The 20,360-nt window shown below is 43.8% G+C and overlaps 1 protein-coding gene across 2 annotated transcripts in view; it reads left to right on the top strand.

Moving 5' to 3' along the window:
* The window catches only part of PLS3 (plastin 3), a 54,212-nt gene extending 34,194 nt beyond the window's left edge, over window positions 1-20,018 (top strand). For both annotated transcript variants that reach the window (XM_050902084.1, XM_050902083.1), the window contains exons 3-16: window positions 5,187-5,350; window positions 7,774-7,903; window positions 8,361-8,493; window positions 9,807-9,888; window positions 10,552-10,717; window positions 11,875-12,017; window positions 13,491-13,586; window positions 14,109-14,304; window positions 14,977-15,055; window positions 15,703-15,817; window positions 15,936-16,069; window positions 17,009-17,132; window positions 17,732-17,856; window positions 18,693-20,018. In XM_050902084.1, the coding sequence (XP_050758041.1) occupies window positions 5,187-5,350; window positions 7,774-7,903; window positions 8,361-8,493; window positions 9,807-9,888; window positions 10,552-10,717; window positions 11,875-12,017; window positions 13,491-13,586; window positions 14,109-14,304; window positions 14,977-15,055; window positions 15,703-15,817; window positions 15,936-16,069; window positions 17,009-17,132; window positions 17,732-17,856; window positions 18,693-18,825 (1,820 nt within the window). In that variant the 3' untranslated portion in view covers window positions 18,826-20,018. The remainder of the gene's footprint in view (window positions 1-5,186; window positions 5,351-7,773; window positions 7,904-8,360; window positions 8,494-9,806; window positions 9,889-10,551; window positions 10,718-11,874; window positions 12,018-13,490; window positions 13,587-14,108; window positions 14,305-14,976; window positions 15,056-15,702; window positions 15,818-15,935; window positions 16,070-17,008; window positions 17,133-17,731; window positions 17,857-18,692) is intronic.
* Window positions 20,019-20,360: the final 342 nt, after the last annotated feature.

Here is a 20,360-nt window from a genome sequence, read left to right as displayed (position 1 = left end):
CATCCTACAGCCAGGTATTTGTATGGGAGGTGATCCAAGTGGTAAACAGCAGTGGAGAAAAAAGCATTTTAACATCTGAAAAAAGTAACTAAGTGGGGCATAAGAACTGTCTAGGCTTTGAATGACCCACAGGTTAGTGGGAGAAGAGCAGGTTGCTCCAAATTTCAGCTGATCTCCGAATTTGTTCTGTAGAACAGGTGTGTGTGTGTCTGTGCTTGGCCAAACAGTGGCCCCTCATAGGGGAGGCATGGCAGAACAAAATCTGCAAACTTGCTCTGTTTATTTGTCTTCCTTCTCCCCGCCGCTAATAGCGGAGATAAGCATCTTTTCTGGAAACACAAAGTGCTGAAAAATCGTAACCCAGCTGAACACTTTGTTCTCTGCTGCAAGGTGCTAAAACAATGCTCTGAAATGTTAGCTTAAGGCAAATAGGGATCTGTGATCCTGCTAGAGTGTGTCCTGCTGAGCATATATCCTTATAAGGAAATGTGTGGGTTACTTTCCCCTCTTGCATCCTGTTATTTAAGCTATTTTAAGTACTTGTCGGGAGGAAGCTGAGCCAGAGCTTGAAGCAGCTTTTGGGTTTTGTTTATTGTGGCTTTGCTGCGCCACCTGCATATGGGCAGAAGATGGTGCCGTACATCACTGCAGTGACCTTTCCCAGGTTTAGTACGCTGGCGTGCATGAATCTTTCAGTAGAAATAGGAAACTTCAGATGTGCTGTAGTTTCCTTTCCATCAGGCAGATTATAATGAATCCAGGCTGTAGCTTGTCTGTTAAAACAATTTTGCTTTCTTCCATTAGTAATGCTGGGCTGTATGCCGAAGGATTTCATTTGGGATAGCTTCTATTTTGACAGCCTCTTCAGCTGTTGAATACCATTTCAGATTTTGCTAGAGAGGGATTTTAGACCACCTTCCGTCTGAAGTCTGGCCCTGTTGCAGGACATCCAGCAAGGCACCATATGGTGCGCCTGCAGTAATGCTGGAAATAATGGTGGAACTTGCTGGTGCTGCAAAGGTGACATTTTTTTTAATGCTGCTACTTTGTACATTTGACCATGATGCTGGAGGGGGAACAGAGACAGCAGGAAGGGAAGCAGCTGCCCTGTGGGATAGGGGTCTCAGGCCTATTTGTCATGTTTACAGGCTTTTTGACATGTTAAGAGAAGAATGGGTCCATATTCCACCACATAGTCAATCACTAGTTAGGGTTACTCGACTCTGCTACCAAGCCAAAACCATGAGCTAGCACATCCACCAGGCTTTAACACTTCAATCTACCACGAAGCTAAAACTTGAAATAAGAGCATCTTTGCTGCAAAGCCAGTAACTTGGTGTGGGGTCCAACAGACCTGTCTTGCTCATAAATCCCACTCCCAAAGTGTCTGGGACACAGATGCCCTTTTAATCTATGAAGTTAATCAGTGATTAATTTTTTTCCCAGGATACTATGGAAGAGTAACTGTTATAGGTGGGGTGTTTGGGATGTCATTAAGAGTTAGAAGAACTTAGGTCCCGAGACCCAAGGGTTTCGAGTGAGTTAAGGTGCATTACTCAGCAGCGTGTGTCCTTCACACTTGATTATGTTCTGTCTGTCTGAGCCCAGTGCAGGTGCTGAGAGCCGCTGGTGTGCAGCCCCTCCTGATGGGCAGCATCTTTCCTGGTGCCATGCTCCTGAGTCGCATGCACTCACATGTGAGTGTGTGTTTCAGATGGCTGTTCGTGCGGCAGAGCTGCTAAATTTTTTTTATTTTTTTTTTCAGTAAGCAGAGGTAAATCTTCTTTGAAGTAGGCACACCCGGAGTACTGGAAGATGCTGCTTTGCAGGGGTGAACGAAACCCTCAGAATGGGCAGATGTTGACCCAGACTGCAGTAAATTCCTGCTATCTGCCCTGCAGCCAGGTTGTGATGCTTTCAGGCTGAGATTGAGGTCTGCTGAGCAAGTGTGGATGGACCAGACAGTGGCCTGGGCTAACTCCTCAGTTGCGTTTCAGTCAGTGTTTTTAAGTTATGGTTTCTGTTCTGCAAGCAAATTAATATAAATGCAAGGCTGGGGATTAATTCCTTGAACTAGATTGTACCCTTAAAAGATGTGCAGGGCTTCATATGTAGAACTAAGCTCTAAACAGGTTTAAGCATCCTTTTACCCGTGCATCCCTTCAACGTATTAGAAATGGGGACTTTGGAGCTCGGTTCCCTGCTGTCTCACCCAACATGCCTCATGAAATACTGTATATTGTGTTTTTCCTTTCACTTCTGAATAGGCTCAGACATGGCACGTGCAAGCCTGGTTCAGAAACACTTCTGAGTGCTTAGGCTAGACGTGTCAAGAGGAAAACCTCTACCAAATCCGAATCAAAATCACACCCGTGATCCTATCAATGATGCAATATGTATTTTGAAGTCTTATTTTTCTCTGTCCTTTGCCTACTAACATTTGGGTAGACGTAAAACTTAGGTTTTTAGGTGGTGAATTGATTGGAAGAAGTGATGAACAGGTGTTTCTGGATTTACCTGCTTAATTTGGCAGCATGGCAAAGGATTGTGGTAGGTTCAGTCAAGCACAGGCTAAAGCAATGGGTGTTGGCTGTAGGCATGCTGAGGGTGGAAGCAAAGTTTTGTTTCTGGTCCATAGGCCCTGGAGATTAGCAAATCCTTTCTTGTCTGATTTTCTTCACTGGCTGTGAGGCAGGGAAAAGATGCATATTGTGGAGTTAGTTTTAGTAATAAGAAAACTGTAACAGAAGAAGCTGTGATTTATCTAGAGGGGAAATAGTTTGCTGATGACATCTCAGGCTGGACTGTTTAATAAAGCTTGCCTTTGTAAGCTTATATTTTTTTGGAATAAAATTCTAAAATTGAAGGCCAGACAGCAGCCTGTTGCTATCATTAATCGCTGGACCAAACCACTTTATTTCATCAGCATTATTGTAAACACTGACATTTCATAAGGTAGTTCAATGTATCCATTAATCCACTGGAATTGATGCTCTTTAGTTTGAGACCTAGGGACTGGGGTGTAGGAGGGAGTACAGGTTTGCTCTGTGTTCCTTTGGATGTTTGCCACTAAGCATTTGAATTTCACTTTCTTGCTAACTTATAAAAAACAATTTTAAAATCCCATATGGATCTGGAAAATGAGGAAGGTTGGAGCGGTGGTGCGGACATGCTGCTTGCTGGAACATTGCTGTGAAATAAAACCTAAAAACCACCACTGACACCTCATTAAAAGTAAATTGACTTTCAAAATTTGCTAAAAAACCCCGGACTTTAGAGCTATCCTGATTATTTTCTTTTATTCTCGAAAGTATCTCCCTTTAAGCATAAATACTGACCACAGTGGCTGTGGTGTGGGATTCCCTCTTGAACAAAACCAAATACTGGGGCTGGCACAGCTCTTCCATCGCGCAGCCTGGGGAGCCGGCAGCAGCCTGCAGTCTGCGAGGGTGTTTGGGCAGCAGAAGCTGTTGCTTGAGTGGAATTTAACTCTACGGCCTTAGGGAGAGGCTGCTGCCTTATAAATAGCAGAAAAATCCTCCTGTGTGGGATATGGGCAGAACAGTGGCTGGGTGAAGCCAAGCGGGGCCGGGTGCCTTGCAGCACGGTGTGGTTTTGGCAGCCGGTGCTGGTGAGCTGCACTTGGCAGTGCACCATCGCAGCGCCAGGAGCTCTGGAGGTGGGGGGGAAGGTAATGCAGCTGCTTAAATGCAGAGACTGCTCTCATTTAGCCTTAGAGGGCTTGGCTGATGTCTTCAGTACAGGCACTGTGTCAACTTTGCAGAGCCTGTGGTTGAATGACGATTGTAGGAGACTGCCAAATCTCCACCTCCTCAGCCCATCCAGGTATTCCCCACCAGGAGCAGTAATCCAGGGCTGGTATTTCCCCACAGCCCCAGCCCTGGGGAGGAGATGGCAGCTCAGGCACTGAATTAACTTCCCTGGGCTGTCTGTACCACTTGCCTGCAGCAAAGGGATTTTAACATCACTACTGAGCTAGTAAGAGCACAACATGCCCTGAATCCTGTCTCTCCGAACATGCTGGAGGGTCATGCTTATGTCTTGGGATGTGAATCTGGGCCGTCTGACTGCTTCAAATGCCCTGGCTGCTTGTAAACCTGACTCTGTTGGGGCCTGGGTACCAGCCGTGCTGTGAACCACAGTCTGCTCATCCTGGTTAGCCTGAGGAAGGAGACACCCAACCCGTGCCTGTCCATGGTGGCAGCAAAACATCACTTGCCTGAAGAAAGGCTAGGGCTGCTGGATTTGCCCTGTGCAGTCAATAGATGTGGTGATGTCCCCAAAGGGGTTGGGATCTGTTGATGTGAAAAGCTCCAAATTCACACTAGATTCTTGTTTTCGTTCTTCCCAAATCTAGTAGGCGATAACGTCTCACTGAGCATGCAGTGCTGCTGTGGCTTGGTGATTGACTGTCAAAGTAAATGTCCTTGCAGAGGATTCTTAGGCAGCATTAAGATATCTGGCCACAATTTTCTGTCAGCAATAAATGGATAACATCATTTTCAACATGATAAAAAAATGTAAATGCAGAGCTGACTTAGTGTTTTCAGTTCAGAAAGTAAGAAGTGCTGTGTTTCATTACTGTATATTTTTAACATGCACAGCCAGCTGCAGTTAGATGTAAAAAGAAATGCTCTGGAGATAATTTATGAAAACGCAGATGCTCTGTTGTGAAACTTTTACACCAGACTTAGTCACGTGTGCCGAGAGCCATCCTGGTCAGCTCTGCTTCGAAGCTGCTGCTGCCCAAAGCCAGAAAGATCTCATGGCTTGCGCTGGGACCCTCTCTGAGGATGCGCCATGTGTATTCACCACGTGCCTTTGATTCCTGGTGTATTCTTGGTGGTGTCCATTGAATAGTGTACTACTTGGACTTGGTATTTTGGTGTGGGGATCCTGCTGTGTGTCTGTGTCCTGCACGGATCTTGCTTTCAGCAAAGATGAATGCTCTGTGCAGTGTGGCCCCAAAACAGGTATGCTGTGACGGGCCATGCTAGGAGGTTCCTCCTTACCTCCATGTCTTGTAGATGTCCACAGTGCGCAGGTTGCTCTCTGCAAAGCACTTTTGAGCATAGGGACTGTGTTTCTGCTCTGCTGTCTGGGGCTGGTCCTGTCAGGGTACTGGCACGTTTTTAAAACCTTCTCCTGCCCCTTCTCTTCCTCAGACCTCAACAGCAATGGGTTCATCTGCGACTACGAGTTGCACGAGCTCTTCAAGGAAGCCAACCTGCCTCTCCCAGGGTACAAAGTGAGAGAGATCATCCAGAAGCTCATGATCGACAGTGACAAGAATAAAGATGGGAAGATTAGTTTTGAAGAGTTTGTCTATGTAAGTGGTATTTCTGAATTTCCGGCAGCCTGGGGCAGCCCTTTTAGACAAAGCTAAGGAAGGGGTAGAAGAGGTTGAACCTGGCTTCTCAGTCACTTATGGTAAACCTAGTTTTCTTTCTACAAACTGATCACTTCTGAGGACTTGCCATGTAAAAATCAGTTCTTTGTACAGATCTATTTATACGACCAGTCTTTTGTGCTGTCACTGCTAGCCTTTAGATTTGGACAGAGGGGAAATATGTTGGTTTTTAAACAAACAAACAAAAAAATCCACATGCTTTTCCTATATGAAAACTTCGTTGGAGGCTGAAAGACCATTTCCACATGAGGTGATAACTGGAAAAAAGACTTCCAGTTCTCCAAGCTTACAGTATTGACTGGAAGCTACTTAGTTTTTCCAGGCGCATAGATGAATGCTTGTTTTCCCAGTGAAGCAGTATAATTCCTTTCTCAATTTAATGGGACTACAACTATTTGCTAAAGACTTGAGAGGGCATTTCAGGACATACTTGGAGATTAGTCCTAGATGCTGATCTAGGAAAATTCAGATCCATTTGTTGCCTTAAAAGAGAAGAACAGGAGTAAGGAGATAGGAGAAGCTGGAGGATGGGTCTAACCTTCAGCCTTTTTCTGTAGAAATAGGTCAGAATTTTAAATTTTTTTTTATTTTATTTTTACAAAAGCACAACACTTCTTCTGAGACACTGGTTCAATACCCATCCCTTCATCCTTTTTATACTCTGATGACTGAATGCTGAAAGAGTAATAAAAGTATGTGCAGTACATTGAGGGAGCTGTTTACATGTCAACTATTTTTCTTGATATTTCTTAATTTATCTTCACCTTCTGTTCCTTAATTGTTTTCAGACCCTCTGAACTTTTGAGTTCGGAGTCAGCTAGTAAGTTGGAGTTTGTTTGCAGTTTGTGAACACTTGCATGCTGGGTGCATGTTTCAGCTGTTGGTTTGAGCTGGTCCGTAACTCTAACTTTGCACTAGGAAGGAAGAAGTAAATATCTTCTGTCACATTTGTATGGTACCAATGATCGAGTAAACTTGAAATGTCTTATGGGCGACTAAGCTATACAGTAGAAGCAATGGTTAGTTGTAGGATTTTTACAAACAACTGCTGCTGTTTTCTAACTCTGAGCACTTTGCTGGGGTTTATGGTACAAAGGATGACATGAACTGACTTGAGGTTCGGGCCAAGCGACTTAGTGGTACCTCAGCATTAAAGCACGTAGTTTCAAAGAAGGTATGCAATGCCAGTAGTTAGTCCAGCAAATTTTAAGATAAATAAATCTGTATCAAAATCCTTATGTTTAAAACCAACCAACCAGAAAACGCAAAACTCTTGGGCTCTTGAGTCTTCATTCAGCTCTACCTGATCGCTGGCGTGAGCAAAACCTCTGCGTGCCATCAGGAGATGGTTTAACTGCACTGCATCATCATCTTGACTTGCCACCTTCCCTGTGTTTAAGGGACGGGGAAGGTAAGGCGTGACAGCCAGCAGGCTGGCCCTGCGGTGACACCTCTGCAGCCAGGTGGGCAAGTCCCCTCCTCTCTTTTTAACAGAAGCACTTTGTTGTTCTGCTTTGCAGTGCTGTTTCATTGCCTTTTTGTGGGTAGTGTTTAGAGAACCTGCATACATTTCATTTGTGTTTTCAGCATGGTTGAAACTCATTTGGTTAAGTTTTGAGGGAGTTACAGTAGGCTTTCAAGCCATTGAATGTATTTTTTAACAGTTGCTCAGTTCTGTAGGACCTCAGGGTCACTAATAGTAGTGTACAACCTGTGCAAATGGCATGTGTAATCTTTCTGCGCTAAAGCATCTCTTCTGCCCTCAAACGTGAGGTGTTTTGTCAGTTAGCCCAAACCTGCTGTTGGGGGAGGGGGAATCCTTACCTGAAGCGCTCGTTGTTACACGTTATTGCAGATTTGACTGTTATACACTTAAAGAGAATTGTTTCTTGAGTTGTGCACAAAGTCTTTTGTGTGAACTAAAGTCACAGTCACACGAGCATCTGGCTTACGCGGAAAGGTTAAAATTGCACAACAGCTTTCTCAACTTCGGTCCTGCGGAAACTGCTGCATGTGTACCTGCTCTCAGACTGCAAAGGTTTCACGTTTTTTTTTCTCGTGGTCTCTTGAAATCTACTTGAAAAGGTAAATGTATGCGAGGTACTTCATGCCTAATGCTTCTCCTTCAATAGGCACTTGCAATATGTGTTTGAGAGAGTGGGATGACTCTCTGCCCACTAGCCATGTTAAATTTAATACCACTACACCCTTGCTGGACCCTTCACATTTGCTGATTTTACTACGAAGTTTGCTTTAAAGCCGAGAAGAAATAGCTGCTTCTGTGGTCTTTTCATTTTATGAAGACAAGTTTTTCTTGTCTAACAGAGCACTTTAAATTGTAGATTTTCCAAGAGGTGAAAAGCAGCGATATCGCTAAAACATTCAGAAAAGCAATTAACAGGAAGGAAGGAATCTGTGCGATCGGGGGGACCTCGGAGCTCTCCAGCGAGGGGACGCAGCACTCCTACTCAGGTATCGCTCTTGCCTTTCAGCTCCTCTCTTGGGTGAGTGGAGGCCATACGCCAAAAATAGTGGGTTTCTACTGCCCTGCCATGTGCTGTGCTTTTGTTCTCCAATAGCTGAATGATCTCACGTCAAGGTGAGAGCAGGACAGAATTAGAGGGTAATGCAAGGTTAGCCGCGTGTAAATTAAATGTGTGCTTTTTTGTTTTGTTAACTGTGCTTGCCGATGAAGTCCTTGTGTCATGCTTGTATATAACAAAGTTGTTGAGTAATGAGTAAATAACAGGAATATTCTGGTAATTGGAAGTGAAAGTCATATTTCTTTAAACTTTGTGTGACTAATAAAATAGTGTGGTAATGAGAGTGGTGCTTTTATTTCCCTGGGCTATTGTACGCTGATTCTTTTGGGAAAATCTTTGCTATGTTATGAAAAAGCCTGTATTAAATCTACAATTGGTTATCTTAGAGGAAGAAAAATATGCCTTTGTAAACTGGATAAACAAAGCCCTGGAGAATGATCCTGACTGTAGGCACGTTATTCCAATGAACCCAAATACAGATGACCTGTTCAAAGCTGTGGGAGATGGGATTGTGCTGTGGTAAGTCACAATGGCTCCTAAATATAAAAAAAAAAAAATTAAAAAAAAAAAAATCACCAAAATAACTTCCCAAAACTGTAGTTAGGGGAATTTTCATCCTATTCTAGGCTGGTTTTGTGACTAGTGTGTGTGCATAATGTTTTGCACATATAAAAAGGGGCTCAGTCACCCAAGCTTTCATTGTCATTGCATGGTGCTTCAGCTTTGCCAACTTCACAAGCTGGTATTTTTGTCTAGTGTTTTTGTTTGGGCTTGAGACTGAGTTTGCTGAAGGGGAGAAGGTGCCTTGCGGGAGCAGAAGTTGTCCTGGTGCAAACGCAGCCTGATGCTGGGTAGCTTGGGGGAGGGCAGATGTGTTAAATAGCCCATTTTCTTGGATGTTCAGACAGACGGTAACCTCTGTGGGAATGTTAGTAACCTTATGAATTAACCCAAAAAGGGATTTTCTGGGAATCCTCTTGTTGCTTTTGATAATAGCTGCACTAAGTTAGTAAAGTAACTTATTTTGCTGCATGCTGAAAACAGAAGGCATCCAGGACTGCTAAACAGCAGCTGCCTTCTATGTATGGGATTTCTTTTGGTTTTGTGGTTTTTGTTTGTTTTTTAAATGTAAGTGAATTAATATAGTGGAGAACTGGATCAGCCTGGAATTTCAGTAACTCTGTATCAATGCGCAAAAGATGTTTAGTGGGCTGCCCATTGCCTTTCTTTTCTTTTTTTTTTTTTCTTTAGCTGGTGATTTTTTTTTTCTTTATTTCCCCAGTTTCAAGTAATTCAGGTCTTCAGGCGAAGACTGAACTGAGTAGGAAGTAGTTCATAATATAAAGTAAAAACTTGCCGTGTTTTCTGTTGACTAAAAATTCATTGTGCTCACGTGCTCTCCACTGAGCTCTCAAAGTCTTTGCGCTTTTTTGGGGCAGTTTTTTCTTGCCAGCAGTAGTACACCTTTACAATAGGAGAAAGCGCGTTGTCTCACTAGAATCTGCAGTGGATGCAACAGAGCAGCGAGTCTTCGCTAGTTCAGTGACTGCACTGTGAATAATTCATGTGCTCTTTTTGCTCCAGCAGCTGAGATCAGTAGTGGCCAGTAACATGTTTAAGGTTTCAGGCTTACCTATTAGTTACAAATATGTTCTTGATAACGTAAATATTAACTTCTGATTTATATAACCTTGATTTAAAAAAAAACAAAACCCACAAAACCAAGCAGGCAAAAGGAAATGTACTGTGGTGAGTATTGTAACAGTGCTTCAAGTTTTGTTGAGATTAAATACTAAATGTTGTTCAAATATTATTGGTTTTCCTCCTACCAGCAAAATGATCAATCTTTCTGTTCCGGACACGATTGATGAAAGAGCAATTAACAAGAAGAAACTCACACCGTTCATAATTCAGGTATAATACATTTCTGTATTTTGCTGAAATTCATATTCAGATAGAATTAATGAAAACAGCATGGTGGCTCAAGGCATTATTGTGGAACTCTGGGAAGGAGCGAGTTTTATAACTTGCATTTAATTATTAAAGGCAGTTTTGTACTGCGCATAATTGACAGTGCTGTGGGTACAGTTCAAAAGACAAAAATGGTATACTTAATGACAAAATAGGTAAAATGGCTGAAATGCTGTGCACACCTGATATTGCTGCAGTGATTATATACAGCGCTGTCTTTAAAACAATGTGGTTATTGACATTGGCTATCTATGACTCATTTCATAGTACGACAGGTTGTTTTTGCGAGGATGCCTGTGTGTGCATATAACTTCACACTTCTCTAGCCTTATTCTTGTTGATGCCACTAGATGCAGCTAACTCAGACGCTGAAACTAAATACCGGAGGCTGAAATTAAACCCTGGTGCCTAGTTCAGTTCTTATTGATTCAGCCTGCTGCCACCACAGCTCCATTAAAACTTCAGCTGGAGAGCAACTGGGAGCATTTACTCTGAGCTGCTGCTGTTGGAGCAAGGACGAGGGGGAAATCTCTGCTCTGCTGGTGCTGGATGAAAGGCAAAGCAGCATCTCTCCGGCTGTGTCTCACTTGGCTGTGCTGTTTGCAGGAGAACCTGAACCTGGCATTGAATTCTGCATCCGCCATCGGGTGTCATGTTGTCAATATTGGTGCAGAGGACTTGAGGGAAGGGAAACCCCACCTGGTCCTTGGGCTTCTCTGGCAGATCATTAAGATCGGCTTGTTCGCCGACATAGAGCTCAGCAGAAATGAAGGTAAATGAGACTATAAGTGATTACTTCTAAAGCATGAACACCGCATTGCTTGCGCTGTCATCTCCAGCCCCGTCGCTGCCTCTTCCCTCCCCTCCTCCCTGCTGAAAGGGGAGTACTCACCTTTGGGTTCATCAGGGCATGTGCCAAGTTGAGTGCTCTCCAGCCTGTTTATAGCTGTGAAGCAGGTTCAGGTGGGTGGGTTGTGCCATCCTGGTAATGTGTGTCAGCCTTGGAGAACTGGCTGAACAGTCAAGATTCATCTTGGCTCAAGCCTTGCAGTGCAAATGAGCGTGTTGCTTTGTGATGCCTCGGGCTGGGCAGCCTCTCCTGGTGTGCTTCAGCCATAGGTACGTAACGGTGTTGGGAGGTGGCAAAAGCTACCTGCATCCTTTTAGGATTATAGGTGACTGCACATCTTCCTCACACACACAAAAAAAAGGGGGGGCTTCAGCTCTTTGGGAATGTGTTCACAATGACTTGGTTCTCCTAAAATCCTCCTTGCTGCTGTCAGTGGTGCAGCTGAGCTCTTGCTTCGTTCTTGGCTGTGGGAGAGCGGTGCTGCAGCTCTCCCCCTGTGCTCGCTTGGTCCTGCACAACAGCCTCCAAAATTTAAATTTTTTCAAATTGTTCAAAGAGTTCTGTTATTCCTGCATGGGCTATCAGAGCACCCAGATGGATGGAGGGACTTCAGTGTCTTTTATTTAAACTTCCCAATCATGAAGTGGTAACATTGTTTGGCTTGGATTGAGAATTCATGGCAAGGGAAGCACTGGCCAGCTGAAAGGGTGCTTATCTTGACTTCTCTGGCTTTTTTTAACAGTGCGTATGAAACTGGAAGCACTTTTTCATTCAGATAGAAGTACATTTACATTTAGCTTACTGTCATCAGCTTAAAAGACTGCACGTAAAATCCAGAGAATTTTATACAAGAAAATGGAAAATATTTTTTACACACAGTTTTCTAGATCATTCGTACTCTTCTCTGTCTAATGACCAACTCGGGAAAACTCCACTAATACCCAGATTATTTTGACTTAATCGGTAGTTGGTATTGTCCTCCCCTTGCCCCTCTGAAATGTTGCTGCAGCGCTAATTCTGGCATGCAGGTTTGCCTCTTGAAAACTCCTTCCTTCCCCTCACAAGCATTTTTCTTGTAGCACTGGCTGCCTTACTTCGTGATGGTGAAAATCTGGAGGATCTTATGAAACTATCGCCAGAAGAGCTGCTCCTAAGATGGGCCAACTTCCACTTGGAAAACGCAGGCTGGCACAAAATCAATAACTTCAGCTCGGATATCAAGGTACCGAGAGCTCTCCTGGCCTGCATGGGCCTGGGAACAGGCTGGGAGCCAGCCAGGGCCGTGTTTGCGTGTGTAAATGAGGCCCTTCATCCGCAGACAGGACCTTTCTTAACCTTAATACACTGAGCAGGCTTAACAGGGGTTTTAGGGATGGTATATTTAAGGTACGGCAGTGCTGTTCTCTCTTGCCGTGAGGTTGAGCCCAGTGTTGAACTGTCTCAATGTTTCCTCCAGTGCTAGTGGGGGGGTCCTGCTGCAAAGCTGTTGCATGTTTTAATTGAGTAGGAAACTGGTGTTATTAATGTGTTTTCAAATGTTCTTAATCCATTTTTTTTGATAGAAATAATTTTTCAAGGGCATGGAGCTTGCTCAGACAGGGTGAAATGCTTAACTGCATCCCTGGAGAGAGTGCCTTCCACACACTCTTGGCACGTGATGGCGTTTCATCCAAAACGCCATGGGCTGGAGAGAGGAAGGGAAACAAGACCCTTTATTCTTTACGCTGGGCTGAGCAGAAGTGGGAGCAGGGAGTCTTACAGCTATTTTTCGGATGTGAGGGGGTGGCTCTCTTCTCTCAGCACTAGTGAGAAATGGAGAGTGGTGAGTCCTGATCAGTGTGGGGTTTTGGGACACTGGTCTTAGCAGGTTTCTGGAGCTTATTCACATGGCCAGCAGTTTCAAGGAGGAGAAAGAGGACTGAAGTGGATTCCAGGTTAAAGGACTGTTGGGGTGGAAAAAAAGAATTGATAATTGAGGTGCATGGGGAGCCCAGAGCTCCCCTGTGTGTGTGCATGTGTGCATACACACATGGTCACTCTTCTTTCCAACTTCAAAATTACAGCTTTGCTGATGACTGGCTTGTCTGGTGCAATCCATAGGCTGCCAGGATATGCTGAGGTCCTGCTTAGTGCTGCGGACTAAAAGGACTTGTAGTTGATAAATAATTACTGCAGCTATTTGCTCCTCCTAGTTTGTGACCATCCCTGGCCTCTCTCCTTTAAGCTATTCTAGCTAATGGGCAGGCACAGGAGGAAACATTCAGACTCCTTATAATCAGCTTTTTGCCTGGACTTTGTCTTCACTGAGCCATTTCCATTGTTGCTGTGGCAGTAGGGTGGGCCACCTTGGGGCATCTGTGGGGGCCATGAGAGCGAGCAGCATGGGGTCACTGCCTCCTCCAGCCATTGGAGAGGAGGCTGTGACACCAGAGCTTGCAGCAAAGGCAGCTTTCAAACAGTTAAAACCCATAATTTTCATCTTAAATATTTCTAACCTTTTCCTTTTCTGTTTCCTTTTCTGCTTCCTGGATTTCTGCCATTATGCTCTCTTTTAAGCTTGCAGATTTTGGTAATTCAGTAAAGGTACATAAGCCAATTATGCACAATGGCTTGTTAAAGATGAGCCTGAAATGAATTGTTATGGTGTATTCACTGCTGCGTGGGAGACCTGAATTTTCTTTTTCATCCATTTCAGGATTCCAGAGCTTATTTCCACCTGCTCAATCAAATTGCACCTAAAGGGCAGAAAGAAGGAGAGCCTCAGATTGATATTAACATGTCGGGTTTCAATGTAAGTATTCAGGCTGTTGTGTCCTCATGCTGTACAATCGCGAACTACCTGTACCCTATAATTGACCCATGATATCTAGGTAACCTGGTATCTTAATTTCTAGAGCATGTAAAGTGTCAGTGGGCATGTGCGCACCGTGGGTATGTGCTAAATGAGTGGTTGTTGCAGGCCTGATCACTACCTGCCAATTAACATATATGATTGAGAAATCATTTGTGGTTTTGCTCCATTTGGGAGCATGCTGATGTCTGCTTTTGAACCACCAAGTTCAACAGGCATAAAAGTTGGAAAGCATATAAACTTGGAAAGCACCGTGCTAGGAAAAATACCAAGACAAACTGGGACAATTACATCCACAGCAGCAGGGATTAGCGTGCATGCTTCATCCCTTTGATTAGCAACTGATGCCTAAGGAAGGCGGGTGGAGTTGTGACATTGCCCCAGGTAGCAGTCAGGAGCTTCCCATCTGCTTTGTAGCCCAATCTCTTCCATGACAGCTCTTGTCCATTGCATCCCCGGCAGGAAAAGGACGACTTGCGGAGAGCAGAGTACATGCTTCAGCAGGCAGATCGGCTTGGCTGCCGGCAGTTCGTCACGCCTGCTGATGTGGTCAGTGGCAATCCCAAACTGAACCTGGCTTTTGTTGCCAACCTGTTCAACAAGTACCCAGCACTTACCAAGCCTGAAAACCAGGACATCGACTGGACCCTACTGGAAGGTGATGGCCATATCAGTCACAAAATTAGCAGGAGGGAAATATCTAAAGTAAACACTTGTGTCACAAGAGGCTGTGCCCAGCGGAGGTATCTCCATTGAAGTAACACCTATGATTTGAGGCTTCAGTGCTGCAGTGGTTGTTTACTCATTTGGGGCAGATGTGAAGGGACTTGACAGCCTGTTCAGCTGCTCTGACCCTGATGTGGAGCGTGAACCTGTTGGAGCACTGCCAGCAGCCCATCAGTCCCCATGCCAGGGCTGGGAAGTTGGTTTTGCCATTTTCTGCGATGGGCAGGAGCACCTCGGTAATCCAGCGAGACGTTCGTGGAAGCACTAATTGTTGGCAGAACTGGGATTAGGGCTTTGGCTGCCTGGCTCCCAGACAGCAGGTAGCTTACACCCGTGTGAAAGACCTTCCTGCTACTTTTTCTTGCAGAAAGTACAAAAGTCATGCTCTTCTGAGGCCTGGAGAAATCAAACTGATATCCAAAACTAGATATCAGGGCAACCCTCTTCCTTTGAAAAAAAAATATAGTAGAAAAAAATACCCTTTTTCTGTTCGAAAACCTAATTGATGAGCTATGCTGCTCAAAGCTCCCTGCCTTGCAAGGTGGAAAACCCTGTGCAGCTTTGAGCTTGCAGAAGTTGCATGAACCTGTTTTCTCTCATCTAGGAGAGACACGTGAGGAACGGACCTTCCGCAACTGGATGAACTCCCTTGGTGTGAACCCCCATGTAAATCACCTCTACGGGTAAGCGTTAGGCTCTTGGGAGAGACCCAACTAGATCAGACTAGAGATGTGCCCACACCAGTGTCCTGTTGCCCACAATGCTGAGCAAAGGGCTTGAGAAGGGGTGATGGTAGGGAGTGGGAGATGCTCGCTGTAACCTCCCTGCAGTCCGTAGCTTGGGGATTTCTGAGCCAGCACTTGGCACACCAGCAATTGGCTTTAAGGGCTGAAGGCAGTTTGTTTATTTTCCCCTATCTTGTGTAAATTGGTACCCTGAGATCCCAATACATTTAGATCAGAGCAACTGGAACTAAATTCCCTGTCACCTAATTTTAGGGCTTAACTAAAACATCATAGTTAAGAGGCAGGATACTCTGGGTCCCTGTAGTCAGTGGAGAGAGGTGGCTACCTTTGGATTTTATGTAGGAAAATTCTTCCCTGGATCTGTTGCTGATTACCATGCTAAAACCTGCTTTAGCTCAGCAGCTAGCTGATGTTAAGCATGGAGCATTTCTCCTGCCCTGAAAACTACAAAATGTTTTGAACTTTTTTCTTTTTAGGGTTGTTGAAATTGCAACAACCTGTAAAGAGCAGTAATTATTCATGGTGTGACGAAGTCAGGGTGCATTTAAATCTTGAAACATTTGGCTTAATGTTTTCCACTTTAGCGATCTCCAAGATGCACTGGTAATACTACAATTATATGAAAAGATCAAAGTTCCTGTTGACTGGAATAAGGTTAACAAGCCTCCGTACCCTAAGCTTGGAGCAAATATGAAAAAGGTAAGCATTTCAAAAGAGATTAAAAGAAGCCATGGACACTAAAAATTCCTATTTAACGCTTCCAGTCAAGTGAGTGTATTTGTGAGTGATTTTCTATTTAAACTCTTTTCCTGTGTAGCTAGAAAACTGTAACTACGCTGTAGACTTGGGAAAGCATCCAGCTAAATTCTCCCTGGTTGGCATCGGAGGACAGGATCTGAATGACGGAAACCCAACGCTGACACTAGCCTTAGTCTGGCAGTTGATGAGAAGGTAGGACCTGTCTCAAACATGTAAAACTTGTGAATGGAGTACAGAGTTTGGGAATTTTTTTGCCATGAGAGCACTGCAGGACTGGAACAGGTCACCCAGAAAAATTGTAAAACCTCTGTCCTTGGGGTGTTTCTGAGACACAGCTGGACAAAACTCTGGCAGAGCTGATACTGCTGCACATGGGAGGCTGGAGCAGGGACCTCCGGAGAACCTGCTGGTGGATCTGTGAACATCCTGCCGACCAGGATCCCTTCTCTCTCACCTGCTCAAGTCTGGTCCACATGCAGAAACCCTAAGCAGGAACATTTACACAACTTTTATGTTCTAATTTTTAATTGGAAATTGAGAGAGAAACATTCCAGGGCTGCTTTATAACCCCCTTCTGCATTGGAATGGGGGGAAGGAGAAACTTAATAACAGATAAAGTTGATCGTCCTTTTTGTTATCTATTTCTGAAGAATTCTAACATGATGCAAATATATATCTGCAAAATAGCTGCATGGTAGCTCCTTATTTGGCATTAGAGGTCAGAATGTTAACTCCTGAGTTGATCCACACCTTTTAGGTAATGTGTTACCCCTGTGGAGCAAATAGTTAATGGTGAAACAGTTTAACGAGTGTCCTGAGCCCAGGCAATTTTGTGAGCTCATATTAAAGGACTTGAAAGGCTAGAAAGACTTAACTGCTTTGGCAGAAATCACACTTCAGATAAGATAGATGATTCTTCCTTTTTGCTAAAGGAGTTTAAAAAAACCCAAAAAACCACATGAACAAACAAACAAACAAAAAACCCCAAAAGAAACCTCCCCAAAAATGCAGGGCTGAGACTACGTGAAGACTTTCCCAGCTGCCATGGGCTCATATTGCATCCTGGCTGCACGCTTACCAGGGCTTTGCCCAGGCTCTGTGCCTAATCTTGTTTTCTCTGCCGGTTCTCAGGTACACGCTGAATGTCCTCGAGGACCTGGGTGATGGTCAGAAAGCTAACGATGACATTATAGTCAGCTGGGTAAACCAGACCCTGAAAGAAGCTGGCAAGTCGACCTCCATCCAGAACTTCAAGGTGCAGGTTCCCCTCTTGCATCCAAAAGAAGAGAGGTGCCCAAAAAGTATTTCCTTGGCTGGAGGAACAACAGCAGCATCTGAGAGAAGGGTTTAAACAGGACAGGATTCAGTCTGTGGTGGGAACAAAGTGGCCTCAAGCTAACAGAGAGGAGACTTTCTAGGACTGCCCACGGTGGGGAATAGTGGTAGGGCAAGAGAGCTGATGGGATGGCAGAGGAGGGAAGGGTGGTCAGGCTCTGGGGCAGAGGTGGGGGCTGAGATGCTGGCAAGCATAGGGGCTGGAGCTGGCGAGCGTTTGTAGGTGAGCCTACCCTTGGGGTCTGGTCAGCGGGGCAGACCTGCTGCCTGCACATCGGTTACTGCTTCGTATTTCCAGAGCACTTGCAGTAAATTGGAGTAATGATCTTGTACTGTTACCAAAGGAGAAGCAGCAGTTTGGTTTTCCCTGTGGTCCAGCTGGGAATAATCACTAACACTGCTGCTTTGAAATGGCTTGTTTAAAGCTTGTTTTGTTGCACGTTGCAGAGCAGCTGAATTGAGAAGTATGCTTTAAGGATTAGACATTCATCTGTACTTGTCTGTCCCTGTATTCTCTAGGACAAGACTATCAGCACAAGCTTGGCGGTTGTGGATTTAATTGATGCTATACAGCCTGGTTGTATCAACTATGACCTTGTAAAGACTGGTCATCTATCGGAAGATGACAAACAAAATAACGCTAAGTAAGTTTGCTATCTCAAAAGCTGTTTTGCATTGAAAGAGTGCACCTTCTATGCGCTGGCCTCAAGCTGCAAGTCTTTTTACCACAGTTTATTACTGTGGTTTTTAATCTCTTTTAACACTGTACCTTTTAGACAGAGAGCACTTCTTGAAATCTAATTGCTGTCCTTGCCTGTAATGCTGGAGGGAGTAGTTGGCTGGACTCTCTTGCTTGTTGAGAGAGATGCAGAACAGCCCAGGCAGTTCTTAGCAGTGATATTCTGTTTCTCACCTGTTTGTTCAGGCATATGAAGTGCTCAGCCTGTGGCTCAGGATGTTGAAATTGAACCCTTGTATGTCTCATGTCTCGTTGAATCATCATAGGTTGTCAAGTTTAAAGTATGCCTGTTAAAACATGCCTTTGAAATGTGTGTTCTGCGACTGTTCTGCAGTGGCAGAATGACAGCAAAGTTTCTTGCAGATAATAGTCTCGCTTGATTATTCTTAAAGAGCAAACAGAAGGGGAAATGTAAATGTTAGCTGATTAATCCTTGGTTATACGTGCTATCTATTAGCCCTAACAAATATTAATTACAATTTTTTTTAACTGTTGGTAAAGTGGACTTGACATTCAAAGATCAATTTGTGCATTAAAGACACTTTCCTCTACTGTGGAAAAGGAACACTGCAAAAGATCAAAAAACATTTATAAAACAAACAGATGTGGTGTGATTGGACTGTCGCACATCTTGAATCTTTAGTATAATAGGTGAAATTGTGTTGGCTAGAGCAGGACCTGACTTGTCATTTATTGGTAGCAGTCTCAGTGCTGACCCACTCATCTTTCCATGGTGAATAGGTATGCTGTGTCCATGGCAAGAAGAATTGGTGCCAGAGTTTATGCTCTTCCAGAAGATCTTGTGGAGGTGAAACCGAAGATGGTCATGACCGTGTTTGCCTGCTTGATGGGCAGAGGAATGAAGCGAGTATAAAAGGGTTGATCCATGTAAAGGAAAAAAAAAAAAAAAAAAACAAAACGGAACAAAAACCCAACCTGCCACCCTGGGTGCATGAGTAGCAGATCAGCTGTGACCATGTTGAAATGCTGTTGGCCTAGGAACTGTTGAAGTTCAAAGGACTTTGTTTTGCTTTGCAAGACAAACTCTTATCAAAATTCTCAGGGAGAGGAGTTTTAACCAACAGACATGCTCTTTTCCCAAAGGAAAGTTCAACTTATCAAGAGCTCACAGAAATGCATTCATAACAGACCTGCATCTTGCAGTACTGCTCTGGAGCTGTTTTCACTCCATTATTTCTCAGATACTTAGTGCGTGGGTTTTTTTACCCCTGAGGGCTATAAGGTGGTTGGTATTAGTTGTAATGGAAACAATTCTAATTTCTATCTGCAATCCAGTTTAATTTCTATCATATGGTCCAAGCATATTCTAGGTTTGACCACTTCTTTACCTTTGCAAATAAAGCTACAGTACAAGTTGGGACCTGCAGGCCAGCTCGCAATCCTGAATGAGACGTGTAATTAGGAAGATGGATCTTCCTCTGGTATTCTCTGTACATGGTGCTTTTTTATACATTAACTATTTTGATTACTTTATAAATAAAGCATGGCAGTTTTTTCTCTTGCTGCTTATAAAAAGGATTTTTTTTGTTATTTTGTTCTGGGTGTTTTTTAAAGTTATACTATATATGAAAATACCACCATCCTTGGACCTCTTGCAGTAACGTATGATATCATGTTGCTGATGGCACAGTTACACCTGAGAATGGAAGTGAATGCATTTTTGTATGCATCTTGGTTCAGTTCTGTGCACCTAGAAAATAATTTTTACAAGAATCTGCATGAAGACTATAACTTTTTTATTTAAAATGCTGTTGGATATAAAACCATACTACATTGTGGGGAGGTTTTGTGCAGGGAAGAGGCAAATGTTATAAACAGCAGGGTTCAATAAACTGAACAGCAAATGTGCTGGAACATAAAACTATTTTTACAGATAAAAGGAAGCATTGTCGCCAAAGAAGGAAGATGCTGTATCCATAGGATTTAATATTATCTTGCTTTGGCAAGCTATTTGCTATATTTTGAGATCATATTGCTATTCCAAGCTATTCAAAGTGATGTAATATGGTGGCGAAGCATTAGTTGAAATAAAAACATTTAAATACATGCTTCTCTCCTTATTTACACTGACCCAGCATGGCAGCCTGTCCTCAGTTGCTTTTAGCTTTGCTTTGGTTGGTCTTTTCGTTTTGCACCAGGTCCACTGATCTGTAAGACACCCTAGAGTCAGGGTGTGCTTGAGGAACTCTTGTTTTTTAAAATGGGCACTGGCAGTGCAGTTATTCTCAACCTGTGTTTTAGTGAGGTTTTGCCTTTATGGTAGCTTCTGTAAAACCTTGCTATTGAAGTCTTGCTGTGTGCCCAAAGATGATGTCTGCAGGTGTAGGGAAAGAGCCCAGTTAGGGCAAAACCCAAAAGGAGGAAGAAAAGTTGTTCCCTGTGTCAGGG

Source organism: Gymnogyps californianus, chromosome 9, assembly GCF_018139145.2.
Source record: "Gymnogyps californianus isolate 813 chromosome 9, ASM1813914v2, whole genome shotgun sequence".
Taxonomy (NCBI): Eukaryota; Metazoa; Chordata; class Aves; order Accipitriformes; family Cathartidae; genus Gymnogyps; species Gymnogyps californianus.
This window is presented reverse-complemented; position numbering and strand designations above follow the sequence as displayed.